The following is a 19,121-nucleotide window of genomic DNA, read 5'->3' as shown; positions in this document are numbered from 1 at the left end:
ATTGAATATATCGTAATCAGAAGGAATACCTACCCATAGCTTGCATGCAATGCATGTCAAACTTACTGGCCTGTAATTTTCAGCTTTATGTCTATCACCCTTTCCTTTATACACAGGGGCTACTATTGCAACTCTCCATTCATTCGGTATAGCTCTTTCATGCAGACAATAATCAAATAAGTACTTCAGATATGGTACTATATCCCAAGCCATTGTCTTTAGTATATCCCCAGAAATCTTATCAATTCCAGCCGCTTTTCTAGTTTTCAACTTTTGTATCTTAATTGTAAATGTCATTGTTATCATATGTAAATTTTAATACTTCTTTAGCATTAGTCACCTCCTCTATCTGGACATTATCCTTGTAACCAACAATCTTTACATACTGCTAATTGAATATTTTTCCTGTTGTAGATCCTCACATACACATTCCCCTTGTTCATTAATGATTCCTGGAATGTCTTTCTTGGAACCTATTTCTGCCTTAAAGTACCTAACTTATACATACCCTTCCATTTTTCTCTTAAATTTGTTTGACTGCCAATTATGCTTGCCATCATGTTATCCTTAGCTGGCTTCTTACCAATTAAGATTATGATGAAGATTACCGATGAAGATTATGATAGCAATAAAGGCTGACATCAAAAGCAGCACAACACATATTCTATTCTTCCCCAAGTTGTTAAAAACAGAACGGTGAATCTAATATCAACTTAAGTTATTAAATATATTTCTCATGCAATAAACAACATGCTTTCAGACTATAAAAATGTCTTCAAATTGGTACTAATATGAAGCATGGAGATAAATTCCTAGAGTAGCTGTGCAATAAGACAGAAGAAAAAGAAAGACAGCGGCCAACGTGACCATCGTCATCTCTCTTGTCCAATTTCATCTCTGATTGGGTTATGGATCACTGCCTACCTTCCAGCATTCTTCATCAAAGACATCTTGAAAGTATCAACTGTGCAAATTTTGAATAATCAACACTAGAGGAGAATGTAAATTTATACCAAGGTCCTTTTCTCATTACACATTAGGAATTTGAAACCATTCTCCAAAAAGATACTGCTGGAAAATTACAACAGTACTACTATTGTACGCGCACTTTTTAGTGATAGATTTTTGTATTTGGTTGAGGAGTAAGAAGGGAGCACTGCCGGTTCCGGTAGTACTGCCAACTGAATGGAAATGAAATCTGAACTGAATCGATAATATGATCGATCGATATGAATTTTCTAAACCTTTATTATCTTACGCCAACAACTGTGTCACACACACAATATATAATACTATATATAACATTTCCCGATGTGAAACGTTTTCCTAGCATGAATTCTATAGTTTGGTTTTGCTGTGTAAACAACAGTACGAGTACTTAAAGTGTACACCAGATGTCGCACAGCGATGATAAGCGATTCTTAGTTTGTGTTTCAAAGGTTGCCAATACGAATCTCGAAGATAACCGAAGTCGACCGATTCAGCACTAGGGTGTAAATTTATCGCTAAAAAGTCTTAAAACAAAAAGTGAAAAGTAATGGCTCTTTTATAATGTAACTGAATTCGGAATGAATACCACGGTATGCGCATATCATTAATAATAATAATCATACAGCCTAACTACCGTGTACAGACATTTTAATTTGTTAAGCACTGGAAATACTTATGTTGTGTGTGAATATGTGATGATGCTGGATTTAGTGTGTTACACTACCAGTATTTCTTGTGATATTTTATTTCCATGGAATTGCTTGTTGTACTCCTGTTGTTGTTGTTTGGTAATTATTTGCCACTGGGATATTTCCCAATTGCGATGTATTTGTTCAAAATAATCTTGCTGGCTGCTCATCAATTTTGACATTCTGTTTTCCTCTAAGCATACTAGATGGCAGAGTAAACTGTATCTTTCTTGGGCATCTATGGCCATGTCTTAATGAATTTTGTCCAGTAAACATCAAATGTGTTCCAGAGATCTTTTGCATGCCGACAATGGAGTGTCAAGTGGCCTTTTCTCTGCCCTTCAAAAATCCAACTAAGTTCCCTCTGCAAATCTGAACCCACTATGTTGGGATCTGGAGCAAGAAACTCTACCACTGATACACAGAGGCAGCTATTTAGCAGTTATAACTAATCATACAGCCTAAAATACAAGATGTTTTTAATGTGCTTATTACAAGTCAAACTGAAATGAACAATGACGACGTATAAGATGACTGTCCAGTGACATTTAAATGAGAATGAAATTCACTTGAGGTCACTGAATTTGCTTTTTGTCAGGTGGTTACATAATTAATTTTAATCATGATTCAGATAAAAAGATTCAATAATTTCACATAAATCAAATATACACCCAGAGCATATTTACTTGATTAAGAGTCTCTCCTCCCATAAGCAAAGGAAGGAATCAATGCAGACAGGTACACCATGGATGTACCAGCATCAATTCTTCAGATGTTATAACTTAATGTGTGTTAAGCATTTAGCCTTTGTATGTGAATTGTAAATATGAACAATGCAAACACTTCTCAATGAAACCAAATTCCAAAGGGCATATCCTGTGTAATGGGATCATTATTTCACACAAGTAAAACTATAAATATCACAGTGAAATACCAATAACATACCTCTTCATTGTATAATTTGCTAAGTTCTTTTTTAATTGGATCTATAAGTTGGATCTGTCCAGTTGAAAAACCAACTACAAGGGAAACACTGTCAGGTGTCATCGTGACCATGTTGAAGTCATGACAGGTGGGATTCGTGCCTTTATACATCTTCTTATCAACTGGTTTCGTAAGATCAGCTGCCTATAATAGCAGAAAATCATCATTGCAACACCAAACATAACCTGGGTAAAAAGGATTTCAGACTTCTCTGAGGTTAGGTTGAATTTAACAGAAGTACAAACGCTCGATGACAATGCGTTCCAATGTAGATAAATTATCACTTAGAGTAGGAAGTAATGTTTCTTCGTGTACTCGCTGCTTACCTTTTTTACACCTTTATAAACATAAACATACAGTTCTCTACCAAAATTAAAACAGATCCTATCACCATTGCCGCTTGGATCAGGTAATGTAACGAAAGACACACGAACAGCCGCACTTCCTTGTGTGTTAGTATAACCGACCCTATTGGGCCTCGAATATTCTGAAAGAGTCATTAGTCTATACGTTCCTTCTCTTGTTATGAACTGTGTTTTTAACTCATCTTTTCCCCCACCATCTTGCACCGCCATTTTCATTCACCCAAACAGGGAAGGGGGCAGGTAAATTGTCGTTTGTCTTCTGTTCTTCTGCGCACGCAGCATTAGAACCGGAAATTCCTCTGTACAGCTGATAGCTTAACATTCTGTGGTGATAGAAAAGAAGTCAAAAAGGGAGTTTGAAGACGATGCTTTCTTGTTCTTCGGTCAGCAATTGCTTGTGCCCCAATGTTGAAAAATACGGAATAACATTGTGCCAGGAGGACATATCCCACCAGCCGACACACAGATGTGCTCCACAGTTAACATATGACAATTCCTTCGATTTCTAAATCTTTTGAAATGATTGGTGCAAACGTATATGAGAAAGAATATATTACATTAGAAAGAATTGCAGTTGTGTTTCGTGTGAAATATGCATGTTTTGTGGACGAAGCTGAAATGTGTTCAGAAGCGGGGAGGAGAAGAAAGTAAGGTTGACTCTCACGGGGTGCCCTTGGCTTGGATATCATTACCTTATGCTGTTAAGATTGTGAAACATTCGAAACTGAGAGATCATACCCATGTTTTTTAAATTATTATTATTATTATTATTAACAAATACATCACAGTTTGGAACTATCCTGGTGGCAATGGTCACAGTTGTGTAATAATAAATTAAAAATATAATTACCCATCAACAACAAGCAATTCCATGGAAAGAAAATATTACAAAAAACACTACCTGCATCAATACATACAAATTCTCACACAACTTAAGTATTTCCAGTGCTTAACACTGCAGCTTACAATACTGACGTGACCGATAGGAAAATGTTTAGGTGGGTGCAAGTGATAAATGCGTGTGGAATGTCAGATTATTGGTCTCTTTCCATGTATACCTTATTGCTGTTGGTCTGTTATGGTTAGATTCTCATGATTAACAAGTCATTGGTCTGCTTAAGAGATTATATTTCATTCAGGTATATGTTGAGACTTCTTTTTTCCCCCACTTTCTTCTCTCAACACTACAGTATTACATTTTCTTTCAGTCCAGCTTGTTCTGTTTAATCATCTCCGAAAACCACATCTCGTGCTTTTAGTCTGTCCTCTTGTTTTCCCAGATTCATGTTTCGCTTCCACATGTCAAACCATACACGAGGCTTAACAAACTTTTCCCTGGTTTCCTGCTTTATATTGATGTCATTGTTTCCTTGTTATTGGCAGCTAGTGTTTCAACATCAGTGGGGACATCAAATAGTAGTCATCTCATCTGTTGGGCCCAGCTGTGCGTAGGCCTTTATCTTCTTCATACCCTGGGTAGCTGAAGGTAAAGGGCTCTTTGGGCTACATGGCTTTCATCCTTTTCTTTCACCTTCTCAAGCCATGTTACCAGTGGCATGCCATCAGGGTGTCTAGGGGATTGGGCTAGTCCCCTGACATGTTAATTAAAGTATTTTGCAATAAACATACACGAGTAAAAATGCTGTAGTTTATACTTATAAATTTTCACCATAAAATAACATTTGGTACTACTATTCTCACATACCCCCTCGCCCAGGCGTTGACTGTGATCGCTGAGTGAGGATCAGAAACGTTTGGCCCTTCTCGGGGGAAAGGAACAAGCGAAGCTGCCTAGTCCTCCTGTCGCGTTGTTCAGGCGCCACGCTCGGGCGTTCCGTCCGAAGTAAGAAACTTATTTTTGATACAGGCCAAAGGCAGGCATTTATACAAGTGGAGGCACATGCTTCTCCTAGTGCACTGTCACTGCATTGTCTTACATAGGAGGCTTGCAGTGGTGTCTCAACGGCATACTAGCACCAGCGTCTGGGAAAGGTGCAGCATTCCAACTGATGAGCTCGCTGCTGCACTGGGGCAAAGCGCTGGTAATTTCATGAGTGAAAAAGCCTAAAGACTAAGAACTTGAATGTTTTAACATTTGCAATTGATGAAATTAAATTATTGTTTCCTTCTAGGAAACTTATTTTTTTGAAATTAAATTTTTGTTTGCTTTTTACCAGTGGCATTTTTAAGGTTATTAAGCTTATATTAATGATATCAACACTGAGAGAGATCTAGTGAAATGTGAAAGTGTTAGATTATCTATATAGTTCGAAAGTGACTCAAAGTGTAAAGTATGGAAGGGGATTTGGTTGAGAAATCTGGTCCCTGCTGCAGAGCGATGGCTCAAGCAGTAGCATTACTCCTTGTAGCTTTACGGCAAGCGATAATGCGAAAATACGAGTAGGGACCGGCAGTCTGAGTGCTGTATTCCCAATCAATTATTCATAGTATCATTTGGAGGCCTCAGTTTTGAAGAAAAGCAACAAATAATAACCAAAGGTAGGCTAACTCCAAGAATTTCCATAAAGACAAAATGAACGATCATAATCTTAATTTCAAAATGGACTATTATGTTTCTTCGAATCAAGAAACAAACTCCATTGTTGGCCTTGCGTTCTGTTCGAAACAGAAAAGGGCGTGTGGAATAATGATGGATTTTGTGACATTAGTAACGTTCACAAGGCCAAAGCACTCCACGAAAAGTGTCACATTCATCGAAAAATTTTGGCAGAACCAGAATTAATCTTTAGTTGAGTGAGCAAAGATTAGATGTTTTAAAACAATGCAGAGTTTAATTCAAACCAAGAACTAATGAAATGATTGACTGATGTCTGCTGTTTGTTAGCTAAACAAGAGCTGCCATTCAGAGGTCATAACGAGCGGGACGATTCTGTCAACCAGGGAAACTAAATTTAGCTAATTAAGTTACTTTCTAAATATGATAATAAATTGTATTTTCATCTTCATAGCACGGGAGTGTTTAAAGGATCATCCAACAGGTTTCAGAATGATGATATTGGAGGTGTTAGTGTCGTAATTCCGGATAAAATTAAGTCTGAAATAAACCATGCATTTACATTGGATGAAACTACGGACATTGCAAAGCTCTCTCAACTTTTAATTGTCATTCGATACATGAACGGTAGCACTATTCAGGAGCGATTCATTGATTTTACAGATGCCATTAGTGATCGCAATGTGATTGCTTTAAGCGATCGTGTTTTTCAAATCTTCTCTCCCTTCAATTCTGAGCAAAAGCATATAACACAATTTTATGATGGAGCTATCACTTTTTCTGGACACATAAACGGATTACAATCCCTTGTGAAAAACAGGTGCTCCCCTGTACTCTTCATACACTGCTATGCTCACAAATTCAGTCTCGTTCTTTCCAAGTCTGTTACTCACATCAAGGAATGTAAGGTATAGTTTAAACCATTGAGTAGCATTCCAAATTTCTTTTCACATTCGTCGAAACGCGTTAACCCATTTGCTGAATTTGAAGTAACGACACGATTTCCAAGTATTGCCAATACAATATGGAATTTCAATTTCAGAAGAGTGAATGCAGTGAACCCCGGTCTAGAAAGCCAAGAATAACGGCCGAGAGGATTTGCCGTGCTGGCTACACGACACCTCGCAATCTGCAGGCCTTTGGGCTGAGCAGCGGTCGCTTGGTAGGCCAAGGCCCTTCAAGGGCTGTAGTGCCATGGGGTTTGGTTTCTTTTTAATGCAGTGAATGAAAACCAAACACGGCTCATAGTTTTCTAAATTTATTTTGAGGTTATTACCGAAGATCCAGATGGTTGGGATACTGACGCTTTCCTTACTACAAAAGGGTATGTATTGTCATTTTGCATTTCTACTGAAAGTTTTCTGCCACATATTTTTTGTCACGGAGACACTATTAAACATACTTCGGAGTAAAACGTTGGACGTGAAATACTGCATCAAGAAAATAAGAGACAATATCTCACCTTAAATATGCGAGAAACTATTTTGAAGAGACACAGGCCCTACAGGAAAGAAGAAGATGACACTGTGGAACCTCCTAAGAAAAGGCATCGAGAAGATGACCCACTAAGTCAAAAAATGAAATATGTGCTTCCCTACAATGAAATTAGGTTTTGATACTGTAGTTGAACAAAAGGAGGTGAAATTTCAAGATTTCAGTGGTTTGCAGATTCTTGAGCTACTGGATTCAAAGAAATTTCAGTGCTTCAAAATTCAGTTTCCTGATCACCTGTTTTTGACTCTTAAATGAAGTTATGGGAGTTTATATTTTTATTTTTTCATTTTTGGCAATTTGCGGAGTGAATTAATATTGATATACTGTATAGGCTCTCTCAAACGTTTCGGACAAAACCGTGACTGAAATGATGCAATTTATTCTTCAAAGAAACAGGCTTGACAGAAGGAGCATTTCCTGAAACATATAGATTATATTGTTTGTTGTCAATAATACCAGTTGGCACATCCACTTTAGAGCGCAAATTCTTTTGTTTGAAACGTGTAAAGATGTCTCCTCGTAATTCTCAAAGCGAGAATAGACATTCTACACATTCCCTGTCGTCAGTTGAAAAAGGATTGCTAGATGAATTTCAAAGAGAACCCTTGTATGATTCAGTTATCGAGAAATTCCTTCAGAAATGCAACAGGAGAGTTACACTATAACACAAATAGAGTTGAGTTTATGGTAGTTGATTTTATTTGTTTATGTATATTTGATTGCTTAATTACATTTTTGATTAATTTATTAAGGTATTTATGTTTACGTGGGCACCTTTGCTTGTGCCATTGCTTTTGCCACCTCCTCCTCCTCCTCCAGGTGGTGATAGTTTCTTAGCCTGTTCCTGTCGTGTCCTCCCAGGGACTTGAACCCAGGACTGCTATTCCCTCCGAGGATCGAACCCAGGGAACGTAGGAGGAATAGCTGTACCTGATGTATTAGGAATTAGCCTGTCATAAGAGGCTAGGAGTCAGGTATAAGCATACCTAATAGGCGTACCTGATAATAATTAAAAGATGTAAAATAATTATATTCATGGAACTGAATAGTCAGTTAAGAGTAGAAATCATGTTTCGTACATGTTAGGAAATCTTGAGTAGCAGAGAAGTTTGTCATACAGGAAGTGACTCATGTTGACAGGGCATGGTTCAGCCGCATAGACGCAGTAGAATATACTAGAAAGGTCTCTTGGATACGGGCTCTGATTGGCCAGAATCACGGAAAGTGAGGCAGTCACATACACAGGTTACGACAAACTTCGAGAACATTGGGCGTTGGCCCCGGAGGCTATATAAAGGCAAGGAAGCCATTATTCAGGGCTTCTACTATTCACTTCGCGGACCAGTTGTCAGCAGAATCCCTGCCGGTCGGTAGGACGATTACGCAATCAGTAATAATAATAATAAGTATTATATACTTCAACGGACAACTAGTAGACAGACTTCTCGCTCAAGACTTGCCAACATAAGTCTTTATTTTGTATTGTACATAGTGTACATATTGTAGTCAACCTTCAGTATCAGAATATATTAACTTCGTGGGAATCCACTTCGTCGACTTTCCTCCTGATCTGCACCTTAGTTGAAACTTCCCAACCTATACGTTCCAACCGCTCGGGAACGATCCAAACAACCTTCCAACCAATCTGACTTTTCCTAAGAGCTCACCTATAAGCTCTAATCCTGTCTGTCACGACAGAAGACAAAAAATTTTGGTGTGCAGCTGTGAGGTGGGAAGCAGACAACCTCAGCAGAGAAGGAGACGATTTATTTGAAAGCCCCGCAGAAGAGGCTTAGCTCAAGAAAGAAGTAACGGCCCAGCAGAGTTCCCGTTCCAGTGAGAGGTGCCAGCAGCACGACAGCAGCCTACTGAGCCAGCCCAGCGCGCAGTAGCAGACAGCGTCCAAAGACCGAGGATCCAGCCCATCTTCAGCACCGATCAACCTTAAGGGTGAGTGCTTATAATTTTCTCTTCTATAATGGCAGAGTCAAATGTAACGGGTAACCTGGTAGATAATGTCAGTGACGCAGGTTCGGATACGGGTAGTGTGCATGCAGAGGAACGATTGTTTATATCGGCATCAGAAGGCCATAAGTTAATAGGTCATGAATTTGACGGCAGTAAGCCGGAACGCCTCCGCGAATTTATTGCAAATGTAGAAGCCGCACATTGCATGGTAAGACCCAATGAGAAAGGATTATTCTTTAAATACATCCTAACGAAGATAACGGGTCCAGCTCGCGAGAAGTTACTATCACGGGGGGATATCATAAATTGGAGGAACGCAAAGAACGCGTTATGGGAATACTATGGCAAACAAGGTACGTTTGAACTATATTTGTGCAAACTATTTCAGTCCAAGCAAGGGACTAAGAATCCCGTGGCGGAATGGGCTCACGAGGTCGAAGAAATAGTAGTCATGTTCAGAAACGCGATCTTAGAGGAAGAACCGATAGAAGGCCGCGAATATCAGCGCCGAATTATAGTTAAAATAGCAATAGCCGGTTTCACTCAAGGGCTCCGAAATAGGAGGATCCAGCACAAGGTGCAAGACAGAGATCCTAGAACTTTCGAAGAGGCTGTAAGCACAGCCAGGCAGGAAGAGGCATTACTGCTCTCTCAGGAAGAGCGTGAAGCCCTGTACAAGCCACAACCGGTTAGAACCCCTCGTAAGGAAGGTTGGCAGGTAGTGCCTACAAAGGGCAGCTTTAAGGGCAATTTAGGGCGACGTCAGGCAACGGGAAATAAGCAAGGCAAATCCCGAAACGTATTAGTAACTTGCTTCAACTGTAAGCAAGAGGGCCATATCGCAAAAGAGTGCGAACGGCCAAGAACCAAGTCCGACACACCGGCTCCTAAGTGCACGTACTGCAAAAAGCTAGGCCACAAGGAGCAAGAATGTAGAAGGAAATTAAAAGACCAAGAGAAACCTACTACCGGGGAAGTAAGGATAGTCAGGTCTACGAAAGTACCAATCAGGGTACAATCCCAGCATGCGCAGGGAGCAGGAAATCGTAAGGGGCCATCTGAGCCCGTCATACGATGCTATGAGTGCGATGAAGTGGGCCATAAGAGGCCCGAGTGCCCACGACGAAATAAGGACCGTGGACGCACTCGTAAGCGGTGTTATGCCTGTGGGAGGCAAGGCCATTTGCGGTGGCAATGCACCGCCAAGCTAAGCCGAAAGGCTCAAGTCAACCCTCAAGGAAGGGGCAAGCAAAGCCAAGAGGCACAAGTTAGCCCTCAAGGAAAGGGTCGGAAGGTAGTAACTCAGGCTGGTGTAACACAAAACAGCCAAGACAAGCCGAATAGTCCTAATAAGACACGGTGTAAAATATGTAAGCGATGGTCTCATGATAGCAAAGACTGTTGGTTCAATGTCCGGGACACGTTAAACTAATAAGGGGTCACGAGCAAGGGACTGCTGTGACAACCCCGAAAGTATCAAGTCCCGCCGCAACCGAATTATCTAAGACAGAAGGCTCAATCTTGATAGATTTAGCCGGTCAGAAGATCCCTACTAGATTTTTAATAGATACAGGTAGTGATGTATCTCTTATTAAGGAAAAGTGTGCACCTAAGGACGTTTTCGTGAATCGAAAGGAGATCCTCCAGCTGAAAGGCATCAGTGGAGACGTAGTATTCACGAAAGGGGAAGTTCGAATCCCGATAGGAGGAAAAATCCTAGATTTCCACCTGGTAGACAATGATTTCAATCTGAAGCAAGATGGGATCATTGGGAAGGATATCCTGCATAATAGCATATTAAATTACCAGGACGGTTATGCGCTAATAGCAGGAAAGAAATATCCCTTTGGTGCACGAGAAGCCGTATGGGTCACTTTGGAACCCCGAATCGAAAAGATAGTGGCTATTGAAGTAGATAAGAATAATGCCGAAGGCCTTGTTGAAAAGCAAGAAGTAAGACCGGGCGTTTACTTAGCAGAGTGCTTGACCAAGTCGGAAGATTACACGGCTATTGTCAGTATGTTGAATACTACTGATAAGGCTTGGAGATTATTGAGTCCAGTGGTAGAGCTTCATGCTGTAGGGAAAGAGACAGCTGAATCACCCACTGTAGTAAATAAGGTCGAGCGAGCCGCCTTATCTAGAACAAGCAGCGGAACGCAAGAGCACTCAAGGAATGGCAGTAGTAATAATAATAATAATAATGTCAGTGGTGAACAAGTGGAGATCAGGTCTCCCGTCACCAAATCCAGGGCTCAAAGATTGCGAGAACAGTTGCGTTTAGACCACTTAGCGCCTAAAGATCGCGAAGAGATATGTGCGATCTGTACCGCCTACCAAGATGTGTTTTACTTGGAAGGTGATAAGTTGACGCACACGGATGTGCTGCAACATGCCATTCCGACACCCGCGGATCAACCTCCCATACATTTACGGCAATATAGATTGCCCGAAGCCCAGAAAGAGGAGATAGGTAGACAAATCGATAAAATGTTAAATGATCAAATTATAGCTCCTTCTACTTCTCCGTGGTCCTCGCCCATACTTTTGATCCCCAAGAAAATGGACGCCTCTGGGAAGCAAAAGTACCGTCTGGTAGTTGATTTTCGTGAGCTCAACCGCATTACAATCGGTACAGCGTACCCGCTTCCGTTAATTACGGAGATATTAGATGCTTTAGGAAAGGCCCGATACTTTTCTACCATGGATTTGGCGCATGGCTATCATCAGGTCATGTTGAAGCCAGAAGACAGAGAAAAGACCGCATTCTCTGCACTAGGGAGGCATTACGAGTACTTAAGAATGCCCATGGGGCTCAAGGACAGTCCCGCGACGTTCACGCGGTTAATGAAAACCGTATTAACAGGCCTAGAAGGCATAAAGTGCCTCTGTTATTTAGATGACGTCATCGTATATGGTAGCTCGATAGATGACCATAACCAGAAGCTACGAGACGTATTGGAACGGCTAAGAGAAGCCAACTTAAAATTAGGACCGGACAAGTGCGAGTTCTTACGAACTGAAGTCACATTCCTAGGTCACGTCATTACGAAGGACGGAGTCCAACCCGATGAGAGGAAAACCCAAGCAGTGAAGGATTTTCCACAACCCACTACCACGAAACAGTTGAAGGGATTTTTAGGGTTGTCAGGTTATTACCGCAGGTTCATACCTAATTATAGTAAGATAGCGAAGCCACTGTACGAACTCCTAAAAAAGGACGTACCGTATGTGTGGACAGAACAGCAGGAACATGCGTTCCAGGTACTGAAGCAGAAACTCATTGAAAAACCAGTTTTACAGTACCCTGACTTTGAGAAGCCATTCATTTTAACCACAGACGCAAGTGGGGAAGCGCTAGGTGCTATACTGTCTCAGGGTCCGCTAGGCAAGGATTTACCGGTGGCGTATGCTAGTAGGACACTAAATAAAGCAGAAAGGAACTACAGCACCACGGAAAGAGAAGCATTGGCCATTGTATTCGGTGTAAAATATTTTCGTCCTTATTTGTTTGGACGTCACTTCACAGTTGTGACCGACCATAAACCGTTAAAGTGGGTTTTCAGTGTACGAGACCCATCTTCTAGGCTACTAAAATTTAGGCTTAAGTTAGCCGAATACGATTTCGATATCGTGTATAAGGAGGGCAAGCGTAATTGCAACGCAGATGCTCTGAGTAGAATTCCTGCTACCTCTGAACAGGAAGTGAGAATAGTTAGCTCTGAAAGCCAAGAGCCAGACATGGCAGGCAATGGGGAACGAAGTAATGAACGGACGTCGACTCCTAACACTAGGTCGAACGGGGAAAGTAAGCAGACAGACAGACTCAGCTCTGAATCCGAGGACGCTTCGGTAGAGGTGACAGAGCCTGAGAATGAGGTAGGAACGCCTGCTACAAGCAAATCGAAGTCTGAGCTAACAGAGCAGGAAAAACGGGACATAATCGAAGAAGCGCATGCTTCGCTGGTCGGAGGTCACCAAGGCATTACCAGGACGTATGCTAGGGTGAAAGACCACATCCAGTGGGATGGGATGCACAAGGATATAGAAAACTATATTCGTTCATGTCCTTCGTGCCAAAAGAATAAGATTACCGGGCCAGAAGTGAGAGCCCCAATGGTCATAACCGACACTCCAGCGACAGTGTTTGATAAGGTCTCGTTAGATATCGTAGGCCCTCTAGACTTAACAGAGGCCGGAAATCGATATATACTCACCTGTCAGGACCAGTTATCGAAGTACCTGGTCGTGAGTGCAATGCCAGATCAGACCACAGAAACAGTAGCCAGAACACTGATAAATAGTGTAATCAGTATCTTTGGAATACCAGGAACGATCTTAACAGATCAAGGTGCGAATTTCATGGCGGACGTGTTTAAGAAACTGTGTCGAACCTTACGAATTAAGAAGGTACACACAGCCGCTTTCCGTCCACAATCAAACGGAAGTCTAGAAAGGTCACATAGAGTGCTAGGTGAATTTCTGAGACATTATGTGTGTAGCTCTCAGAATGACTGGGATAAGTATCTCCCAATGGCTATGTTTGTGTATAATACTACCAAACATACTAGCACTGGTTACACACCATTTGAATTGATATTCGGAAGAAAGGCCAATATTCCAGGCGTACTACAGAGAAAACCTGAGCCAACTTACAATGAATATCAGAATGTGGTAGAAGAATTAACACAACGACTCCAGGAGAGTCACGAAATAGCCAGGAAAACTCTAATTAAGAGTAAAGAGCAAGAGAAGTGTAGGTACGATGAATCACAGAACGAAGTTTCCTTTAAGGAAGGAGACCTAGTATTGCTCCGTAATGATGCTCTAAGACGAGGGCGTAGCAAATCAAAATTATCGCCACCATATCAAGGCCCCTATAAGGTCATAAGGGTAAATGGTGTGAATTGCACACTTGAGCTGAATAAGCGAGGAAAAAGAACCACAGTCCATAAAAATAGATTGAAACTGTATATTGATTAGAAACGGGCATAAATAGTTGTATTTGGTTCTGATTTCGGCCGCGGTAAACACACTCCCTTTACCTCAACGGCATTGTGAACTTTCGATGACTGCTGATAAGGTTAGTATGAAATACCCTGTCAAGTCACGTGCCAAATTAGGGATACCGATGTTAGAAATTTAACCTAGAAATTCCAGAACCAAGGATTATTGGTACGGGACGTCAAACAGTGCACGATCCTCAGTACCCGTCAGAAAGACCACAGTGGCGAGGCTGTGAGTCTAGATGTCAACCCTCGCCAAACTTGACCCACGAGGTCTTGAGCTGAGCACAAGGCTCACTCATGTAGTGAAAGCAGAAGGCTTACAATTTAGTTCAGAGTTAATAGGAACATTGCTAATACGCAACATAGTAATTTATTGAACGGGCATGATAGAGAGATAGCTGCATAGGAAATTACCAGTATGAAAGGTAGGAAATTGTGAATAGGTACAGTCACAGAGTATAAATTCGGTGTTAAGAAATTAAACAATACGGTCAAATACACGGTAATGCTCTCATGAAGGAAGGAATAGAATGAGTCCTATAGTAAGGCACACGGAAAAACCCCGTGTGGTGCCGGGGATCAACATAAGTAATCCTGTATACCAGAATAGCACCACAGCCGATCCAGCTTGTCGTAGGAGGCGACAAATGGATCCTCATAGGGAGTGGCCTTGCATGTAGTCTTTAGCACAAGTGCGGGCGCCCTATGGAAGGTGTGAATCCCTTGAGACGGATTCCACCTGGGGTATGTCACCATTGAGCCGGTGGCTACTCAAGGAGGTGGGATATCTGCAAGCGCAGAAATCCACCCAAAGAGGTTGTGAACTACAACCAGGTCTTGTTGTTAGACAGGAAAGTCATACTGTGGACATGAATTGTAATGAATCCATACCAAGACGTTAATATGTCACTCTGCAAGCTCCATGCACGGTTACTCTGTGCCACTCTGCGCACAGCGAATAACTGGGGAATGTATGTCCCATAAGACGTTACCCTCAAGGTAAAATTCTGACCTTCAAATTACATAGCCGTTACCCTGGGCCGGCAACGCTATGTCTCCTATCAGAGGATGTTGAAGGCAGAAGGTGAGCCACCCTCGGCCGGGAGTCACCCCTTGAGAAGACCCCGTAAGGCGGGTAGTTACCTGAGTGCTTATGGATAAGCCAGGTAAGAAAAACCATAATCTGCATCCAATAGCACATTGGAAAAGGTTCTTGCGAACTCAGGACTCATGATACCGAAGATTGCCGTGAGATAAAAAAATGAGTAGAAAACCACACTCATAGGATAGAACCGAACCCGAGACCCTGGCTCCGCGAACCAGCGTGCAGTCAGTATAAACAATAATCTCCGTAGAGTCACTCGAATGTCATTCGGAATTGAATAGTGATAACTTGTGTGTTAACACTTAAGTGTTGTGATTATCTAACTTAATGTAAAACGAGATTAGACGTAAGACAGCGCGAAGTTACTCTGTCAGAAGATAAGAGAGACCGTATTCATTTGCAGGCACAATGTCCAGGACAGCGACCTTGTTGGTGCTGATAACGATGGTAGCCGCCTGCGAGCCGTTAGACCTACAAATAACTCCCTACGACAACACGCCCGGAGTGTACTTTGAAGATAAGGGAGAAGTAAGGCTGTACAACACCGAATGGACACTAGTTACGTATGTTCAGTTGAATAAGTTGTCCGAGATGTATAATTTAGCCCGTAAGAATTTACAAAGGACCCAGACTCTTTGTATTGATATTGAAAGAGAAATGCACTTATCATGTCAGCACGACATAAGGCTAGTAGAACTCCAGTTAGCACGCATACAGGGATTAAAGGATATAATAAAGAAAATTTCTAAGGGAAGGATGTTAGACAGTAAACGAAGTAAAAGGGGGTTAATTAACGTAGTAGGAACCATAGCTAAAACATTATTTGGAACCCTTGATGACGATGACGCAAAGTTTTACCAAGGTAAAATTAATGAGCTAGAACAGGAACAATTATCCCTTATAAAATCAACCAAAGAACAATTAGTAGTAGTGAGATCTACTCTTCAGTCGGTTAACAGCACGCTATATGATGTCACAGCTAACGAATTGAAATTGAGCGAAAATTTTGAACAGCTAAAGACATACGTACAGAATGAAACTTTGCAAATTTCAGAGGCCTTCCGACATTCAGAATTACAGATAATGTTAAATAAACACCTGATTGAATTGCAAGGTGTGTTACTTCAGCTGCATGAGCACTATCAGATAATTTTAGATAGTATTATAAATGCTCGGTTAGGACTAGTACAAGTACGAATACTTAGTCCAGATGATATTTTAAAGGCTTACAAGAAGGTACAAGGGGAATTTCCCAAAGGTTATGACCTGCCAATAGAGATAAGAGAAAGTTATGGGTATCTCACATATCAAATTTCAACAGTGAGCGTGTACCTAACAAAAGACTCTTTGGTATATATTTTAAAGCTTCCATTGACAAACGGAATTAAATATTCCCTGTATAAATGTGTTCCCTTCCCTACGAAAATAAAGAACAACCCCAACCACTTTGTATACCTACAGGAAGAAAAAGAGTATGTAATCTTAGACAAAGAGAAGCAAACTTACGCACAACTAGGTAAGGAACAAGTGCAAGAGTGCAAATTAATAGAGGACAATCAAAGGTTGTGTAAATATAATTTTCCTCTAAGAAATGTAATTACCAAGAGACCTTGTATAATCAGTTTGTTAACAGGTGTAAATCACCTTCCCGAAGACTGTGAAAAGAGGGTATTGCCAATTTTCGAGCTCACTTGGATTCCTGTGAATGATAATAAATACATTTACATATCCCCTAATGAAACCCAAGTGACATGCATTTGTAAAGAGTCTACTAGTGATGTAAAATTACATGGTCTAGGTATAATAAGTTTCATGGATTTGTGTACTGTATATTCTGTAGATAGTAAGATACAAAGTTCTGGGAGTATAAACTCCACCATGAAAAAGGACATTATACCAGAAATTGCGTTGGAATATGATTGTTGTGAATCAAGTTATAGTAATATAAAACTCAGTGAGATTCCTGAGTTAAACAAAGTGACTGTAGGTAACTTATTAAATCATGTAAACGATCTGAAATGGACAAGTCAGAAAGTAAGCGAAGTCGAACGCTTAGTGCAACAGCAAGAGACTGAACTCAAGCATAATATAGCGTTAAAATATGTAAGTGTGTACCAAATTGTAACTTGGAGTGTTTTAACCATAATGATAGTAATATTGTGTTGTTGCTGTGGCTGTTGTAAAAGTTGTAAGTATAAACCCAAGTGTATTGAGGACTACAAGGAACGCTGCCCCAATCTCTGTATCTATCAAAATGTAATTACTGCCAACAGTAAGGCAAGGGTATCGGACGAAGACATTACCGTCCAATTTAAGCAACACAGGGCTACTGGAAGGGCCCCCAGTAAGCCTGATTTGCAATCAGAGTTAGAATTAATAGAAACGCCGGAATCAAGGGTGTTACCGGAAGAGATATTGGCACAGCGTAGTCCCACTAGTAGGAGAGTAAGCTCCAAAAGGTTGTAATTCATAAGCTGTAAAGAATACAGTTTGAGAGTAGCGAAATGAATGCAAGAGATGTTTGCATTCATTTCTCCCTAGGGGAGGGAGGTGTCGTGTCCTCCCAGGGACTTGAACCCAGGACTGCTATTCCCTCCGAGGATCGAACCCAGGGAACGTAGGAGGAATAGCTGTACCTGATGTATTAGGAATTAGCCTGTCATAAGAGGCTAGGAGTCAGGTATAAGCATACCTAATAGGCGTACCTGATAATAATTAAAAGATGTAAAATAATTATATTCATGGAACTGAATAGTCAGTTAAGAGTAGAAATCATGTTTCGTACATGTTAGGAAATCTTGAGTAGCAGAGAAGTTTGTCATACAGGAAGTGACTCATGTTGACAGGGCATGGTTCAGCCGCATAGACGCAGTAGAATATACTAGAAAGGTCTCTTGGATACGGGCTCTGATTGGCCAGAATCACGGAAAGTGAGGCAGTCACATACACAGGTTACGACAAACTTCGAGAACATTGGGCGTTGGCCCCGGAGGCTATATAAAGGCAAGGAAGCCATTATTCAGGGCTTCTACTATTCACTTCGCGGACCAGTTGTCAGCAGAATCCCTGCCGGTCGGTAGGACGATTACGCAATCAGTAATAATAATAATAAGTATTATATACTTCAACGGACAACTAGTAGACAGACTTCTCGCTCAAGACTTGCCAACATAAGTCTTTATTTTGTATTGTACATAGTGTACATATTGTAGTCAACCTTCAGTATCAGAATATATTAACTTCGTGGGAATCCACTTCGTCGACTTTCCTCCTGATCTGCACCTTAGTTGAAACTTCCCAACCTATACGTTCCAACCGCTCGGGAACGATCCAAACAACCTTCCAACCAATCTGACTTTTCCTAAGAGCTCACCTATAAGCTCTAATCCTGTCTGTCACGACATTCCCCTCCCTCAAGCTTGTCACATGTTGTCCATGCCTGAAACACCTGTTTCTTCTCCTGAACCGTTTCCTTCTCATTGTCCTTCCAGAACCTTGCCTCTTCTCTGATGTTTAGATGATCGAGCTTGATAGCTACAGTCGCTTAAGTGCGGCCAGTATCCAGTATTTGGGAGATAGTGGGTTCGAACCCCACTGTCGACAGCCCTGAAGATGGTTTTCCGTTTTTTTCCCATTTTCACACCAGGCAAATGCTGGGGCTGTACCTTAATTAAGGCCACGGCCACTTCCTTCAGACTCCTAGCCCTTCCATGTCCCATCGTCACCATAAGACCTATCTGTGTCGGTGCGACGTAAAACAAATTGTTGACAACCCTTCTTGGGTTATCTTCAGCCATTACATAGTCAACTTGGCACATTAAAAACATTGAAACACAAAACATCTAAAAAAATAAAATAAAAAAAAAACCGCTTTTAATAATGAGAATGTGGTGAAATACATCTTGAAGATTGACACCATGTCCATCAGTCCCAAAATGATGTACAGAAGAAATGTTTTATTAAATTAGTAGCACAGTATTGGTCACGTTGTGGAATCAGTCT

General features: G+C 41.1%; 1 protein-coding gene across 1 annotated transcript in view; it reads right to left on the bottom strand.

The window, feature by feature from the left end:
• LOC136862698 (WD repeat-containing protein 20) overlaps positions 1-3,244 on the bottom strand; it is a 135,439-nt gene extending 132,195 nt beyond the window's left edge. The window contains exons 1-2 of the mRNA XM_067138903.2: positions 2,990-3,244; positions 2,625-2,807 (exon numbers count right to left, since the gene is read on the bottom strand). Of these exons, the coding sequence (XP_066995004.2) occupies positions 2,625-2,807; positions 2,990-3,244 (438 nt within the window). The remainder of the gene's footprint in view (positions 1-2,624; positions 2,808-2,989) is intronic.
• Between the last annotated feature and the right edge of the window lie 15,877 nt (positions 3,245-19,121).

Source organism: Anabrus simplex, chromosome 2 (assembly GCF_040414725.1).
Source record: "Anabrus simplex isolate iqAnaSimp1 chromosome 2, ASM4041472v1, whole genome shotgun sequence".
Lineage (NCBI taxonomy): Eukaryota > Metazoa > Arthropoda > Insecta > Orthoptera > Tettigoniidae > Anabrus > Anabrus simplex.
Note: the sequence above shows the minus strand (reverse complement) of the source record. Positions and strands in the feature narration are given on the sequence as shown.